Genomic DNA, 17,183 nt, shown 5'->3' with positions numbered 1-17,183 from the left:
ATTTTTGAAAGCTTTTTTCAGATCGGAACACTATAGCATGTAGCTGTAGAAATGCGCCTGCAAGGATTATAATAGTTTTGGTGCAGCCGAAGTTAAAGTTTTTTCTTGCTTTGGCTTGAAATAAAGTTTGATTCTTTCACTTAAAAGCATATAATTGCTTATATACCCACTTATTTATACATGTTAAACTATTAAATAAAGCGTACACTTTTATATTAATTTATTTATTATATATACATATGTAAATATATTTAAAAGTAAACAATTTTCAATAAATACATACATGAATACAACTTACAAACATACATAAAATTAGCATCACATAACACGGTCAGCAATGCTATAGCAGTTTTTGAAGTACAAATATAAATTTGTTTATGTTTAACAATCCAAATATAATATTTCGATAATATACTATATAGTCGTTTTCGTTTGCAAAATTCAACAACAATAAAAGTGCGTGATTACTTTTTGCTGTTCTCTTTTATTTATTGATAAACTATTTCAATATAATTAATAATTTATATTGAGCAAAGATGTACCTCGATTTTCATACGCAAGGTTATATCAATAAAAAGGCTTATTAGAGGATTCTGGGTATTAAATTGTGTATAATAAAGGTCCTAATTTACTTCAATAATACATTTGGTTTTTATTCTAATACACAACATTATAATACATCTGTGACAAATACATGTACATACATATGTGCATATGGCTTTAACTAGTACGTATGTACTCGTATATGTACAACACACACATATGTAAATACCAACATGAATATGTAAGTAAGTACGTGAACAATCTAATATGCTTTTATATACCTTTTTTATTTTACGGAAGTTTGTTGTTTTCTTGTGCGTTGCTTTTATTTTTCACTCGTCGTAATATTTTCTCTTTGCACCATACTGCAACTTCTACCCATTGCATTTTGGCTTCCGCGGGAATCGTTGACTTTTAATGAGTGAATATGATTAGGTGAATCGGATGATCGGAATCAGGAAATGTAAACGGTATAACGGTATATATGAAATGGATGATTGCGAAAGGAACTACGCGGTCACATAATATTCACGTTGGCGTTTTTGACATTTTTCACGTGCAATATAACACAACGCAATGGTTATGAGAATTGCAATTGTTACCCCCATTCCTATGCTAACCCACATTATCTCCTCGTTGATGCCCACGTACGAACGCCCTTGAAGGAAATTCAAATTAAATGAAACTTTTAGTAAGAAAATATTTATGGAATTGACACATAATATATATGTATGTATATAGTATATATGTATATCACTTACCGTTATAATAATGATTGGAATAGCCAGCTTTCCCGGCTACCCTGCCTGCTGGCATTTTGACGGCAATATATAAAGCAAAACTTTTTTTTTTTAAATACAATTAAATTCTATAGCTCAAAGAACTTGAGTAAACTTTTGTAAGGTTTTTTTTAGGTACTATAAATGCTTTTTCAATGGAAATAAGTCAGTGCAATATCAAAATGTCCAGGCATAGATTGAAGGACCACCAATTTAAAGATCATATAATGTAATTGCCATAGTGTTTGTGCTAGAACGAAAGAAAAAACTTATATAAGGATGTCTGTACACAGAATAATTGTTTTTTTTTTTCTTAATATAACCTAATAGAATTCTGTTTAAAATTCCAGAGGTTGATTATTTGTATGTTATTTTGAACTGCCATTCATGATAATCGCCTTTGAGCTGAAATTATTTATTGTTAAATTCAATTGCGACAACTAAAACGATCACTAATTAACGATTAACGTCGATTGCAACTAAAATGACATTGATAATGCAATGTCTTACATCTCTATGCAATTAACAGCTGATTTTATTTTCCTTCCCATTGGCTTCTGCTATCACAGCGTTTGTCGTATTGCTAGTGATAAATATTAGTTTTATTTTTATTAGTTTCTTTTATTTTATATAAAAATTGTGTAAAAATTGCATTTATTTTTAGTGTATAAATGAAAGTTAGTAAATAGATTAATTCTTTAGATGCAAGCCGATGAAATGAAAATGTGCGATGGATCGGAGGAATGCTGCAGTGAGTAATGCGTACGACTACGTGCTTTTGTTTGCCTGTTAACTAAAGTGTATTTGAATCTGAGTTTTATAAATAATATTAGTGAAGTGTGAAAGTTATTGTACCACATATATACATATTTGTATATATTATTGAAATATCCATTGATTGGTTGCTGTTTAATGTTTATTAGAATTTTACTTGTTTGTGTTTTAGCGGCTTATTTGCATAAAAGCAGACATATTTGTACATACGACCTAACTCGCAAATGATAATTGTTTCGTTCGTGAACAAGCTGGAAGTGATAAAAGATTGCGCAAACCTAAATTATATATTTTCCCGCGTATTCGTAAATATCAGTTATTTGCTAATATTTATTATATATACATTTTATTTTTGCCCACATATTATTTTTTTATTTTGAAACATAATTAACATACTAAAATTTAAAACAACTGATTTTAACTGGATAGATATACCCACTTATAATATCCAAATATTAATTTACTGTTAGGTAAAAATTACTTATTTGTTTTCGACATATTACTTCGGCGAAGTGCACATGCGATTCATTACAATATTCCAAAGTGAACTTTTTTCATATATTTACTCATTGTTAGTGATGCAAACATACTTATAATGCAATGCCTAATTTAGTGATAAGGTTGAGCTTTCTATTCGACTATATAGCATTGTATTAACGCACTTGTATACTTTTATACGTGCATATTAATGCATAAAATCAATCAAACAATGAAATCTTAAAGTTCTAGTCGCACTTCCTAAGCAAAAAAACAAAAACAAAAAATGTATCCAAAGCTTCCGATAAACAATGAATATACATATATACCATATACCATAAGTTTTTGTTGTTTTGTAATATTTGCATTGCTTAAAAAGCATTGGATGTATTAAGAGGTTTATTACATGTGCGCTATAGTTTCAATATTTTCAAACCAATATGCAATATTTTACCATTGAAGACAAACTGGAAGCTGAAGCGATACACTCCAACGAACAGCTACTATCCTTCGAATTGCGAAGTAAAGACATAAAATGGGAGAGCTATGTAACACCATTGACGGCCCGCATTTCGCCAATTTATCTACAAAGACAATTCCAATTGATGAGTAATTATAGAGAACCAATTGGAAACCACAATAGGCGTGAAGTTCTAGTCTGTCACGATATGATGGGAAACTATCTGGAAGATCGGTATATATTATATATTTTGGAATATAAAGATGTTTTTCTATATAGTTTCTATTCTGTAGGCATTACCACTCATCCAAAAAGTATGATGACTACCGTTTCTACCATTGGTCCGGAATCGATTACTTTTGTTACTTTAGTCATAATTATATCACAATACCGCCATGTGGTTGGTTAAATGCAGCGCACAAACATGGTGTACGAGTTTTGGGTAAGTATTAAGCTTTTCATTCAGAATATTTCTTTTAATTAAATTGACTTTTCAATTAAACAAAAAATAAATAAAATAATATTTTCTATTGCAGGCACATTTATTACTGAAAGTGGGCACTCCAAACTATTAAGTGAAGTGCTGCAGTCAAAGGATATGGTAGATAAGATTGTCGATGCTATGGTGAAACTATGCAAGCATTATTGCTTTGAAGGCTGGCTGATTAATGTCGAATGCAAAGTTAAATTAGAAGATATGGAAAACCTTTAGTAAGTAGGAAAACCAGCAGATTTCCAAGTGGATTTAAAAAACACCTCCATTTCAGCTACCTCATAGAACGCTTACGCTCAACTGTGGAAAGTGAAGTGGAACACGGTGTGGTGTTCTGGTATGACAGCATCATTGATACAGGCGACCTGAGATGGCAAAATGAAATTAATGCAAAAAATGTGCGTTTTTTTCGTGCTGCTCATGGCATGCTAATCAATTATACTTGGAATGACAAGAGTCTAGAGATGACAACGGAAATTTGTGAGCGCTCACAAGCTCAATGTCAGCGTGCCTTTTTTGGCATCGATGTCTTTGGACGTGGCCAAGTTGCCAAGTTTCAGTGTAAACAAACCTTGGCACGCATTGTGAATCAACGATTTTCAACGGGCTTATTTGCACCAGCCTGGACATATGAAACACTACAAACGTTTGGGTACAATATAAAACAACCGTTGGGAGATGACAGCGTAAATGATGCTTTCTTGCGACGCAATGAAAAATTTTGGTGTTCTTTATGGGAACATTTGGCTACACATCCCTACAATATATTACCGTTTTATACCGATTTTTGTCTGGGATCAGGAAAAAACACATATGTAAATGGACGCGCAAAGAGTAGTTTGAGCGGGAGTGGTGGGGGTGATGGCGAACAGTTTTTTAATTTATCTCGCTGTTCGCTACAGCCATCAGTCCCTCTATATCAGCTCGCTGAGCGTTACTACGCCGACGGTTTTAATGGCGGCTCGTGTCTCCGAATATTACAATATAATAATAGCTTCCGTGTGTTTGTTACCGACTTCAAACTACAAAATGGTGGACTTGTTTTTGCATACGCTTATAAGCTACAACCAAAGGATGGCGAATTCGACTGCATTTTGCGTTTTTGTACTAGAAATAATGCACGTGATTGCTATCTGTTCCTGGGTGATTATTACGATACAATGAATTTGCAAAAGGGACGCTGCTACGTTTCACCGTTAAAGCCGAAATATTATAATCTATTGAACAGCAATAAGTTAGATACACCAAAAATACCCAAAGAAATTTCGCTGCCAGAAAATATGGTAAATGGGTGGCGCGTACGTTATTATGTGGTGGCTTTTGATGGCGCCATTCAAGTGAAGGATATTGGTGTGCTGTATCGACGAAGTGAAGAAGCAACAGACACTGCCTACTTAGGTGCGGTCTATCTGAATGAGTGTGATGTGAATACGCTTGACTTCCCACAAGATAGCAATATTGCATTGATACAAATTTATGGAGAGGATTTGCTTAATTAGATTTTGAAGGTAAGGCCCAACGGCAGTCAAAAGTCAGTAAATTTTTGCTCTTTTTGGCTTTTGATTAGTATTTTTTTTCTAAATATGTATACACATTTATATGATTATGTAAACAAATTTTATACAGTTTTTTTACAATTTAACTATTAAAGCATAAATGAAAATAAAAACTTGCACTACTGTAATTTGTTTGGGATGAAAAAAAAGTTGATTGCTTGGCGCAAAATGTTGCATCGGCATTTTACACTTTAGCATTTATAGTAATTGATATTAAGGTGTGCGATTTTGGGATTATATTTCCAATATTTGATTTTTTAGTTCAAATTTAGTATTTAGAAATTGAGCAATAGAATTTTGTTGCAATTAATTTAAAATAGAAACAACATTAATCTTGGCCAAGGCTACATATGCATATGCTTCACAGGTGCATTTCTAATAGCAACAAGTAAGGAAGGACTAAGTTTGGGTGTAACCGAACATTTTATACTCTTGCAACTTGCCAGGATCAAAGCCAGGGAAATACCTTCAGGTGCATACGGTATGTTAGAACCAAAAAAATCAATATATGTAGTATATGGTAGTTTGGGTAATTTGTGAACCGATTTCACATATTTTCGGCATTAAACTATAGTATAACCAATATTATTTACTTCCAGTAAATTTTCTAAGGTATTTTACTTATTTGCTGAAATATGCGATATAAAGCCAGCCAGTAGTTCGAAAATCATTCTATTAGGTATATGGGGGCTAAAGGAATTGTTGACCCGATGCAACCCATTTTTAACATACAGGCATATTATTATCCGAAAGGGATCCTTCCGATGTAGACAATTTTTGGTAATAAGGTCGCCCAACTCAAAGGCACTCTTCAGCAAACTTTTATCCCGATACATTCATTGATGCTTGATTTGCATACTGGAAAGTGAAAGAATCAGATGGAATTTAAATCTGTGTTATATGGGAAGTAGACGTGGTTGTAATCCGATTTCGCCCATTTTCGCACTTTATTATAGAAATATGAGAAGAATGTCATGTACCGGATTTGGTTGGAATCGGTTAAGCAGATCTCAAGATATGGGGTTTCACCTAAAAGTGGGCGGTGCCACGCCCACTGTCTAATTTTTACCGCGGCTCTTATAAAGTCATCTCATAAAATCCGGGGGTTAAAATTTAATGTCTCTGGCTTGTTTAGTGCTTGGTTTATCGCGCTTTTAGTGGTTTTTAACAGTACCATTATATGGGGAGTGCGCGGGCTTGTCACACGATTTCACCAATTTTCACACTGTCTGTGCTAAAAGCATTTGTACTCAGTGAATTTCGTTATTATAGCTTTAGCGGTTTAGGACATATGCACATTAAACCTATTGGGGGGCGGGACCACGCCCATTAAAAAAACAAATTATACTGCAGATGCCCCTCTCTAATGTAATCCTGTGTACCAAATAAGAGTCTTGTATCTTGTTGTGGAGCTTAGTTATGGCAATTTATTTGTATTTGATTAATGGCATTTTTGGGCGTGGCAGTGGTCCGATTACGCCCATCTGTAATACCACCGGTCTTACGGCACCAAGAAATATCTGTACCAAGTTTAATAAAGATATCTCAATTTTTACTCAAGTTAGTCTGTCGGACAGACAGTCACCCGGATTTCAACTCGTCTCTTCATCCTGATCATTTATATATATATAACCCTATATCTAACTCCATTAGTTTTTGGCGATACAAACAACCGCTAAGTGAACAAAACTATTATACTCTGTAGCAACATGTTGCAAGGGTATAAAAAATATTTGTCTTGATTTTGATTGATCAGTTTGTATAGCAGCTATATGCTATAGTGGTCTGATCTGAATTAGGAAATTCCGTGAAGTTAGGTATTCCGTTCTCTCGACAGTCGGGTCTAAGTAACCGGAACGGACCCGTATTTTTTATCATCACTCAAAATTACTTCAGGAATGTTTTCTGCCGCTACTACAACAACAACAGCTAGGTATATGCTTTAGTGGTTCGATATGGGCGATTCGGACAAATGAGCAGCTTTTTAGTGAGAAAAGAATGTGTACGAAATTTCAGATCAATATCTCTCTCAGACAGACAGCCGAACAAACCTAAATCAACTCAGCTCATCACGCTGATCATATATGTATTGTATATGCTTTATAGGGTCTCCAAAGTTTTCTTACATACTTCGTGGCAAACTTAATATACCCTGTTCTTATAAAGAACTACCGAAATTTGTGAATGCAGTCAGTATACGAGTGTGAGCTCGTATGACTTTTTCTCATGCCACTACCTCCGGCCAAAAACTTTTCAATTTAACACTTTGTCTTCTTTCCTTTTCAATTACTCATTTGCCTATTCTTGCTTTAACGCTGCCCGTATATAGTATTCGGTAAGAAATTGTAGAAAAGGCTTTATCGACATAGTCTCATACATAGATAAGTGGTTCGTCTGTGTGTATTTCAGCTTGCATTACCTCTACAAAACACAAGTACTTAAGTTGACTTGTTGAGAATACGTCTTTGTTTTCCTTAATGCATAGCCACGCACACTTTTCTGATTTTATGTGACAACATGCTCTTTGGATATTAAATGGGTTTATGGGTATCTAATATATTTCTACTCAAAACATGTACATATATACAGTTTCATTATAAAGAAATCCACACTTATACAAATACATGTGTTTAAGAATGTCCCAGTAGTGTAATTCTTTGGATTTGGATTTTTCAATTTGAAATATGAAAGGATATTAATTTTTAGCAACGCATGATCACTCTGTAGGAGGTAGAATTGAATAAATGCGTCCTAGTATCCCAACGAAACTTGAGTTCGATTCTCAAATAAACGTTGTGGTTAGTGTGGTGTAGTTTCTGTCCAGTAAATCGTTCTCCACTGCCCTTAAACCAACACCACCCATATTGTAGCAAGGATCGTTCATTATATAATACCACAAACAGGGTACATTAAATTTGCCACGAAGTTTGTAACACCTAGAAGGAAACGTCGGAGACCTTACAAAATATATGTGTATAAAGCAGATAAATGATCCGCGTGACGATCTGAGTTGATTTAGTCATGTTCGTCTGTCCGTCGTTACAATCTCAAAAGAAAATGTTCAGATCGGATCACTATAGCATATAATATATGTAGTTGCCATACAAACCGACCGATCAAAACCAAGTTCTGGTGCGAAATCTCTTGTATTTGTGAGTATAGCTTTGCTGCAACTGAAATTAACGGTTTTTCTTGTTTTTGTTATTATTAATAACTTTTCTTCAGAATTGAAGCTCATTCTTCGCGGAGTCTGATCACTTTTTCAAATGCTCACTGTAGCGATATACTAAGTTAGTACTTGCGATAGCTAAGCTCCAAAGTGATATGATAGAGGAATAAAATTTGTTGATATAATTTTATGTGCAGCTCATACTATATGTACAAATGTATGTATGTATGTATGTATGTAAATATTTATATGACTTCTTAACGAACCGAATCGATAGCACGCGCATCCACGGCTCCAACAGCTCTAAGAACAGGCTACATACTTATATACAAACATATATTAACATCGGTGGATGTCAAGTATCAAACAAACACAAGAGTTTGTTGGTTAACACTAAAGTTAGGTCAAATACACTTTGCAAATTGGCGATGCAGCAAATCACTTGGCAGTGGTACTTGCACAAATGAATATGTACATACATATGTTGGTGTATGTGTATGCTAGGATTTATGAGTCTAAGTAAGTACATATATATATGTATATGTACGTGAAAATGTGTGGAAATAGGCCACCAACTTATTGTGCTCTGACACATTTTATTAGATCATGAGCATATACCCATATATAAACATACACATACACAGAGATACAAAATCGCTTAAAATAAATTCTACACATTTTTTAATTTTATGAGAAAAATTTAATCCAATAAAGTCTAAAAACAATTACCAACTTTTTTTTTTTTTATAAAATATACAGTTTAATATTTCGACTGCAACCGTCTCGAAACACAAATTCGAGTTCCACCTTAAAATCTGTATGTATGTATGTGCACATGTGTGATACATGCATTTATTTATGAAATAATAAAACTATTCTAATTACACTCACTTTTTAATAAATTGCCACTGCGTTTGATACGCTTTAAAAGCGGTTTATTATATTATATTATATATGTATATTTTACCCGTAATTATATTTGCTTTTAGTAACAATTTAACATTGTATTGTATTAACAACTAAGTACGAACTATTTTATGCGCTAGCCAAGCAATGTACATAAATCATTCGCTTTATATGTACAGCATTTGAGCCGAATTTGTCCCGCTTTTAGGCAGCCAAGCCCCAAAAAGCACTGAATGCCTTGCTTCGCGTGAGAGAGTACAACGAAAGCACATTATCCACTCCCATGGAGATAATAAACTCAACTGATGCTGTATTGCGGCATGCTGGTGGCACAAACTTTTCCATACAAATTCTCTGTTGTCGTTGATGCTCCGGCACATGTTAACATTGTTGGGGTTGTTCGGCATTTCCTTTGACTAAAGCCTTAGGTTGGTTTTCGAAAGCGTTCACATTGTGTCTTAATATTTTATACTTGAAAAATAATACGCTTAGTATAAAATATTTTTGAAACATTTTCTATGGCTTGAACACACATACGATGTTTTTGGGTGGCATTTGGGTTAATTTTTTTTTAACCAATATTTAAATAAAAGCAAGAAAACACGTTAACTTTGTTTGTGCCGAAGCTATAATACCCTTCACAAATAAAAAAGTTTTCCATACAACGACTTCGATTTGATCGTCCAGTTACATGGCAGCTATGTATATGCTATAGTGGTCCGTTCTGAACATTTTGTTCGGAGATTGTAGCGTTGTTATACAAGTTCATTGTTGTGACACTCTTATATTCAACTAACCTAATATCTGTAAGGAACAAGTGAAATTAAGCGATCCTTAACGGATTATAGTATGGCTCGTGGTGTCGCTGGTTTTAAACATTTAGAGAAGTCTTTAACAACCGGCGACTTCGAACTTACGTTTCATTGATTCTTTTTCATTGAAGTGTAAGCTGAAATAGAAAAGTATATGCGTGAGCGTAACATTATTCTTGTATTTTTACAGGAGTGCTAAGTTTATTGTTTTTGTTTTGACATTCACACAACCGTAACTTTATTCCATATTTCCTGCGTCAACGAGAAAATACTCGCCTAACCCATATGCTCCAGTTAAAAAGAGAGCCTTGTGCATTAAAGCTTTTTTTTCCATGGCTGCCACCGTAAGACAATTTTTACTGTAATCTAAAGTTAATTTTAATAAAAGCTTTATCGAAAAAGAACCATCGTTAACATAGATTTACTAATAAATTATTGATATTGAATACATGTTTGTTTATTGTCATATTTTCTAGAATATTTCCTATCGTACAAATATGCAGTGCCGTCACTTTTCTCGCAGGAAAGAGACTCGCGCATAACAACGCCCCCCCTGACCTAGCTTACAATATTAACTTTATGCAATAATATATGTATGTACATGCTATAAATGAGTACATTATAATATATATAAAACCAAACACTACGATACACCATGATTTGCAACTTTTATGCTGACAAACAAATATCCTTGTAGAAAAAATCTAAAAAAGAAGAAGAAAATTCGCTGGAGAAAAAAATGTCTGAGTTGTTTCCTTATTAAATTAGTAAATATAATTCCAAACAAGTTTTGTCAGATCTTGAGCTTTTTTGCTTATCAACAAGAGTTCTGACGGAATACATTAATTAATATAGCAATTGTTTGTGAAGAATAGAAAATATTTCACTTGCTTGTCTTTATTAAAACTTAAGCATGGCGCAGATATGATTCCAACATGTTTCCCATTGAAAAATCAGTGTCAATATCGGAATAAAAACTAACATAAATACTGACATATGACAAGCCTCATTTAAAAGGGTCGAACCATAACTTTTTTACCACACTTATACCGAATAGGAAGACATCGTTGCTGTGGTTGGCTATGTGTTGAATATTTCGAAGAACATGCAAGATATCCAAGTAAAAAATAAGTAGATCTTCCTGATCATAAATGGTTGGTAAAATCGGTTAAGATCTCGCCGCTTTCGTTGTTCTAGTTTGTACTCACTATATTAGCGGTTAATATATTTGGAAAATACGTATAAAAGTGCCAATGAAATCGAGAACGAAGAAAGCCAAGAGTTGGGCTTCGGGAGACGGCTTTGGAACATTTTGACAAGAATTCACATCTGATGACGTGTTACAACCAAACAAAATGTATAATTATGTTCTTACTTATACATATGTAACCCTTTACAAAATACTGGGTCAAACTTCTGCACCTTTTAATGAGAAGCGGCTTGATATTAACCGACCAAACCACCAACCAGCACTTTAATTCATCCGAGTTTTATTAAAAGCATGTTTAAATTAGAATTACACACTAGCACATACATATGTACATACGAGTATGTACGTTTGATTATTCTACCGTGGGCGACCAAAGCATTTCGAAAAAAAACATCAGACATCTACATGTGTATATGTACTTATGTATGCATATATTTTAGATGAGTGCAAAATTCAAATACATAATGTTCTTGATATTTCTGATAGGCAAAAAACACTTAGCGTTTTGCTTTTTATCTACAATTCTTCAGTAAGATTTGTATAAAAGTAACTAAATATTAACATAGAAATTCATAAGAAAAATTATTTTTACAATTGAAGTTATATGTATATAAAAAGAGGCATGTTAGTGAAATCAAAGAGGGAAATCAAGGGATGGATAATCATTAATTTCACAACTTTGATAATAATAAGAACAGAGTTCTTTTCATAAAATCTTACAGTCAATGAACAAATAACATCATATTAATTCGTTGTGTTGAAAATATTAAATTTTGTACCAAAAAGAGATGATTTGCGAAAAGCATTAAAATAATGTGTGAAATGAAGAACGTGAAAATGATCAATTTAAAACATGCATTGATCGAAAAACGACCAGAATCGGCCAGAAGACACAACAAAGAAATTTTATTACACGACAATGCATCTATACATAAAGCAAAATCGGTTCAGAATACAATCAAAGTACTTGGCTTGGAGCTGCTACTCCACCCACCGTATTCACCAGACTTGGCTACTTCCGATTACCATTTGTTTTCATCAATGGCACATGCATTGGCTAAGCAGCACTTTGATTCCTACGAAGAAGTCGAAAATTGGGTATCTGATTAGTTTGCTTCAAAAGACGAACATTTATATTGCCATGGTATTCACAAATTTCCAGAAAGGTGGTCAAGATTTGTAAAAAGCAATGGTCAATACGACCGCTCATTTCATACCGGTACTAAGTAATATCTAGTATCATTTAATATATTAATTTGAAGCTCGTCAGCAGTTGTGAAATAATACATATATTACAAAGTATTTCCTACAGGGAATACCAATATATTAATTAACGACTATCGACAAGTCTACATAATATTTATCTACATCTCTGTTAAAATTACTGAACCATGTGTTGTGGAGTACTCCGCTACTAGTCATCTGTAATGCTGTAGTGGACCAGCAGATGTCTCTATTTGAGTCCATCACTGCTCGAAATAGTGTAACAGTGTTAGAAAAATGGAATGGTTTGTATTTCAGTGTAAAACATGAATATTCAGTATGAAAGTTAGATCATAATGAATAAGAAAACACATTTGATAAATTTTAAGTAAATAATTAAACGAAAACAATAAGATTTTCCATTCTCGTTTGCATTAAATGCATAAAATATGGCTGAAATTAGTGACATTCGTCTTTTTAATGTTTAATTTCCCAATGGTTTACGACTTTCTTAATTAGTAGCAAAAGTAAAAATAGAATAGTAAAAGATTTGAAAGTATATACGACGGTAGCTTGCCGCACGTACTTCAGGGAACACTCCGATGTCAATATGTTATAAAGAGTTAGAATAGCTGGTCTTAGACTAGCTCCTCGCAATGTTGAGCGATCAACAAATTTTATATGAATTTTAGTTGCTGTTAGAGTACTTTCTAGACCATATGGAGTAGATTTTTCATGCATCCATAGAATACTCGCCATTTTTGCACGTGCATTTTAATATTTTGAGTGCACAAATACAACATGAAAGCGTATGTGATCGATCTCTCTTTTTCATACAGACTAACTCCACTGTGCAAGGTATAAATAGCTAATCAGCAATAACTTTTACAAGTCTGTTGAAACTCGTTGCCGGGTAAACGTTTCATCTGTTTATTTCATTGTTGAAAAAAAAAAGAATCAAAATAAAAGATATGGGCAAACTTGTGTTGTATGGTATAGAAGCCAGTCCACCAGTGCGTACTGTATTATTGACATTGAATGCATTGGATTTACCATATGAATTTGTAGCTGTAGATTTGTTTGCTCAAGGCAATAAATCGGAGGAATATCTGAAAATTAACCCAACCGGTACAGTACCGGCTTTATTGGATGACGGTCAAGCCATTTCGGATTCACACGCCATTAGCGCGTACTTGGCAAGTAAATATGGCAAAGATGATTCACTCTATCCTAAAGATTTGGTGAAACGTTCAGTTGTCGATCACCGCTTGTACTTTGACGCTGGTGTAGCCTTTGAACGTGCCCTGCGCGGAACAACAAAACCTATTCTCTTCAATAATGAAACGAATGTACCACAGCAAAAAATCAACAATATCGCCGAAGTGTATGATATAGTGAACAAATTACTACAGAATCATCCTTATGTTGCTGGCGATAATTTGACCATTGCGGATTTTTCACTAATAACATCAATCTCCTCATTGCAAGCTTATTTAGAGAGCGATGTCGCTAAGTATCCCAATTTGGTTGCATGGATTAAGCGCTTGGAGCAGTTACCTTACTATGAGAAAGCGAACGGCAATGGCGTTAAACAGTTAATCGAATTGATAAAGTCAAAGAATATAACCATCGTATCTTAAACTGTTGGTGTTTAATCGATTTCTTTTTGTAAAATTGTTTCCAATAACACAGTTATATTATTATGTAATATACCTATAATGAAAAATGCACGACTGAAAATATTATATAATATATACCTACTTGATACATGCATATGTATTGTATATTGCAAATAAATATTTAATATTACTAGGAGCCCTCCGCTGCGCTCCGGGACGCTCGCCCCCCGCGTCCGCCCCCCGCCGAGCGCGAGCTAGCTCGCTCTTATGTTAGTTGATTCTCGACAGCAACAGAAAACTTTTATATATAATAGAGAGATATATGACTATCAAATATAACAGCAAAGCTTCTCTAAATGACAGTGTAATTATTGGTAAGGAGACAAAAAGATCAAAAGCTGAGCTATAAATACTAAAGCACTCACTATAATCATTAATAACAGTCATTATCGTTTGTTGTGTATATCATACCGGTTTTGTGAGAGCGTGCTCTCTTCTCAACCAAAAAAGCTAATATAGATATAACATACACCGGTGGTGACATACCATAATTGGCTACACTCCTATTAATTTTTAAATGTCATAATTTCATAATTAAAAAACGCCAGCTTTTTAACATAAGTTTTATATTTTTTTCACAGATTTATTGAAAATTTTAGTCACAGTTTTATTGAAAAACAAGAAAAAATGCAATGTCTTGGGCAATAATCCACGCCAAATAGCAGATATTTTGTCAAATAAAAATGTTTTTCCAAGCCAGAATTTGATTTTGATCTGTTAGTTTATCTGTCATTTAATTGTAATCTTTTCCTACAAAACTATGAGCTTTGCAGTTTAAAATAATGTTTTTTGTATAAAAATAAAATAAATTTGCCTTAAAATAGTCAAACTTCAACCGTTAATATATTTTAAACAGTTAGGTTTACGAAAAAATCGTTAGAACACATTTTGTAGAACATTAAATTTCGAGTAGTTGATAGCGAGATATAAATATTTCTATCCGATCATAAGAAAAAAATAGATAACGGTAAAGCAGAGGACCTTACAGCGAAAAAAAACACATTCGGTTTTTTGATCCACCCTAATATAGGTATACGGTGTTCTTTTAAACAAGCCATATGTCAAGAAGAAATAAAACACTATAAAATAGTGTTATGGCCAAGAATTTAGCTTTATTATAAATATTATTATGTTATATGTTATGTTTTAAACTTGATTTCGGGCAAGTGACCGCGGGCTTGAATAAATTCCAGGCGATAAGCCTAATTTTTTGCAGCAATTGGGGCCGTATGTTAGCGATAACCCGATGACTAACCTCTTCCGAGCCGTCAATTGTCAATGATTCCCTCTGCCCATAGACCACACCAAACAGTGACTTTTTGAGGATATAACGGTGTCTCAACAATGCGTTGGGAAATCATCACTTGAAATGTGGCAATTTTGTTTATTAACTTACCCATTCAACCAAGAGTGAGCTTGATCGCTGAACAAAATTTTCTTGTGAAAACCGGGATCGGTGGCTATCTCGCTTTGGGCCCATTCATCGAACGTGCGACGTTACAATGCGAAGAAAGACATCGTTGGCGGGAAATGTTAAACCGAGCTTCCTATAATAAACAAACTTAAATCGCACGATAATCAAACGGTAAATACATTCTAATAGTATATGTAAGATATTTATATACATATATCGCATAGCATTCTGTACGAGAAAATCCGATCAGTCCTAATGCAATAATCCATATACAGTTAATTAAGCTTTTAAAAGCGTCAAGTTTGTATGATTCAATTAACTGTCTTGATATTGCTAATTATATGTATTATATATCATACATGATTACGAGTATAGCTTTGTTATTTGAAAGTATGGAGAAAAGCGATATAAAAATATACGTGTGGCACTCGGGGACTGCCGCGGTAAAGCTATTGCATAGCATTTTTTATCAACTTATGCATTTATAATTATTTATTTATTTTTTATGCAGTATTTTTTTCTCCTTGATATTAATTCAAGTTACACTTTTTGACGTGTAACCGATACGTGGTGACCGACAAGAAAACAAATTGTTTTCTTTTATTAAATAAATGAGTTGACAATATTGTTTAAAATGTTTTTATTATCTTACAATGCATGTAGGTTATTCAGGAATTTTTATCATTGAAACAATAGGTTTATAGTAACTAAAGAAACATAAGTTTGAGATCTGATATCCTATAAATATGTGGAAAATACCGCGTCAATGGTGGTCCCATATTTTGTTGTGGATTCTTGTGGATCATTATTCATTTTCAAATTCATTTTTTCCGAAAGAAATGTGGTCAATCGCTCTGATTTTATCAGCGAAGTTGATGTTGAAATCGCCCACTAAGATAAGTGAAAATTTATTAGCATTGATAATCCGATTGAAATACATAATTTCAATTGTATTGTTCAATTCAACTGAGATACAGTTCTAAAAGGTGGGGTACCTATTTACCAAAATAATAATAATGTTACTAATATTATGTCTCCGAATGAATATTAAATAAAATATTTTTATTAATTAAATTTTTCTTATAATTCCATATTTGTATTTGCCATTAAAAAAATTGTATCTTAAATATAATTATTTTTTAATCACCCTGCTCTTCAATTGATATGTTCCGCTTGAAATATGCGAAAATACGCCTAAAAGTATGCAAACATTTTGCGCATACTTTGTGATCGTATTAGGTTTATTTCCGTTACGGAACTTGTTGCTTCAGTCCCCGAGCTCAAAGCCCGCGATAGAAGCTATGCAATAGCTTAATAACCCTTTTTGCAAAAAGATAGTAAAACTCATGAAAAGTAGTTTCATATTTAATATTATTTATACAATAGTAGGCAAGCAATTTGTATTGCCGTTGGGACAGCCGATAGGAAAATATAGACACAGATTTTATCACTTCTTTGAACCGTTATTATTATAGTATACTCGATTATGAGATCAAAACGTTACTACATGGTTATACGCATTTTATATTAAATACCTACTTCCGGAATGTATTATTGAAGAACCTTTAATAATTAGTAATGAATTTGACGTTTTAGTGGCACTCAAAAATGTTTGCATTATCTTTATACTCCCATTTTGTATCTATTACGGCTACATACATATTTCTATACTAATATAAAATATATTTTAAATTTGTCAATATTACTT

General features: G+C 33.3%; 3 protein-coding genes across 5 annotated transcripts; 2 read left to right on the top strand and 1 right to left on the bottom strand.

Annotated features, from left to right (window-relative positions):
• Positions 1-464: 464 nt before the first annotated feature.
• Positions 465-9,510, bottom strand: LOC106620907 (uncharacterized). Of its 2 annotated transcripts, none has more exons than XM_014239562.3 (3): positions 9,143-9,510; positions 1,305-1,572; positions 465-1,201 (listed from the first exon to the last, which is right to left on the bottom strand). In XM_014239562.3, the coding sequence occupies exons 2-3, from the start codon at positions 1,357-1,359 to the stop codon at positions 1,053-1,055; spliced, it is 204 nt and encodes a 67-aa protein (XP_014095037.1). In that variant the 5' UTR covers positions 1,360-1,572; positions 9,143-9,510; the 3' UTR covers positions 465-1,052. The 2 variants fall into 2 exon arrangements, with proteins under 2 accessions (XP_014095037.1, XP_036226128.1); XM_036370235.2 differs by lacking the exon at positions 9,143-9,510 and adding an exon at positions 1,646-1,790.
• ENGase (cytosolic endo-beta-N-acetylglucosaminidase) lies at positions 1,873-5,195 on the top strand. 2 transcript variants are annotated; one of them, XM_014239551.3, is made up of 5 exons: positions 1,873-2,073; positions 3,036-3,267; positions 3,327-3,475; positions 3,570-3,744; positions 3,801-5,195. In XM_014239551.3, exons 1-5 carry the CDS (start codon positions 2,025-2,027, stop codon positions 5,023-5,025), a joined length of 1,830 nt encoding a protein of 609 aa, XP_014095026.2. In that variant the 5' UTR covers positions 1,873-2,024; the 3' UTR covers positions 5,026-5,195. The 2 variants fall into 2 exon arrangements, with proteins under 2 accessions (XP_014095026.2, XP_036226091.1); XM_036370198.2 differs by lacking the exon at positions 1,873-2,073 and adding an exon at positions 2,444-2,566.
• Positions 9,511-13,261: 3,751 nt separating the features above from the next.
• LOC106620910 (glutathione S-transferase 1) lies at positions 13,262-14,179 on the top strand. Its single transcript, XM_014239565.3, has one exon. It carries the CDS (start codon positions 13,354-13,356, stop codon positions 14,020-14,022), a length of 669 nt encoding a protein of 222 aa, XP_014095040.1. The 5' UTR covers positions 13,262-13,353; the 3' UTR covers positions 14,023-14,179.
• The last annotated feature ends 3,004 nt before the right edge of the window (positions 14,180-17,183 follow it).

Source organism: Bactrocera oleae, chromosome 4 (assembly GCF_042242935.1).
Source record: "Bactrocera oleae isolate idBacOlea1 chromosome 4, idBacOlea1, whole genome shotgun sequence".
NCBI lineage: Eukaryota > Metazoa > Arthropoda > Insecta > Diptera > Tephritidae > Bactrocera > Bactrocera oleae.
This window is presented reverse-complemented; position numbering and strand designations above follow the sequence as displayed.

Coding starts and splice junctions, on each gene's coding strand:
- LOC106620910 (XM_014239565.3), top strand. CDS start 13,354: ATGGGCAAACTTGTGTTGTATGGTATAGAAGCCAGTCCACCAGTGCGT.
- ENGase (XM_014239551.3), top strand. CDS start 2,025: ATGCAAGCCGATGAAATGAAAATGTGCGATGGATCGGAGGAATGCTGC. Junction 2,074..3,035: donor TGGATCGGAGGAATGCTGCA/GTGAGTAATGCG, acceptor TTACCATTGAAG/ACAAACTGGAAGCTGAAGCG. Junction 3,268..3,326: donor GGAAACTATCTGGAAGATCG/GTATATATTATA, acceptor TCTATTCTGTAG/GCATTACCACTCATCCAAAA.
- LOC106620907 (XM_014239562.3), bottom strand. CDS start 1,359: ATGCCAGCAGGCAGGGTAGCCGGGAAAGCTGGCTATTCCAATCATTAT. Junction 1,202..1,304: donor TTCCAATCATTATTATAACG/GTAAGTGATATA, acceptor ATTTCCTTCAAG/GGCGTTCGTACGTGGGCATC.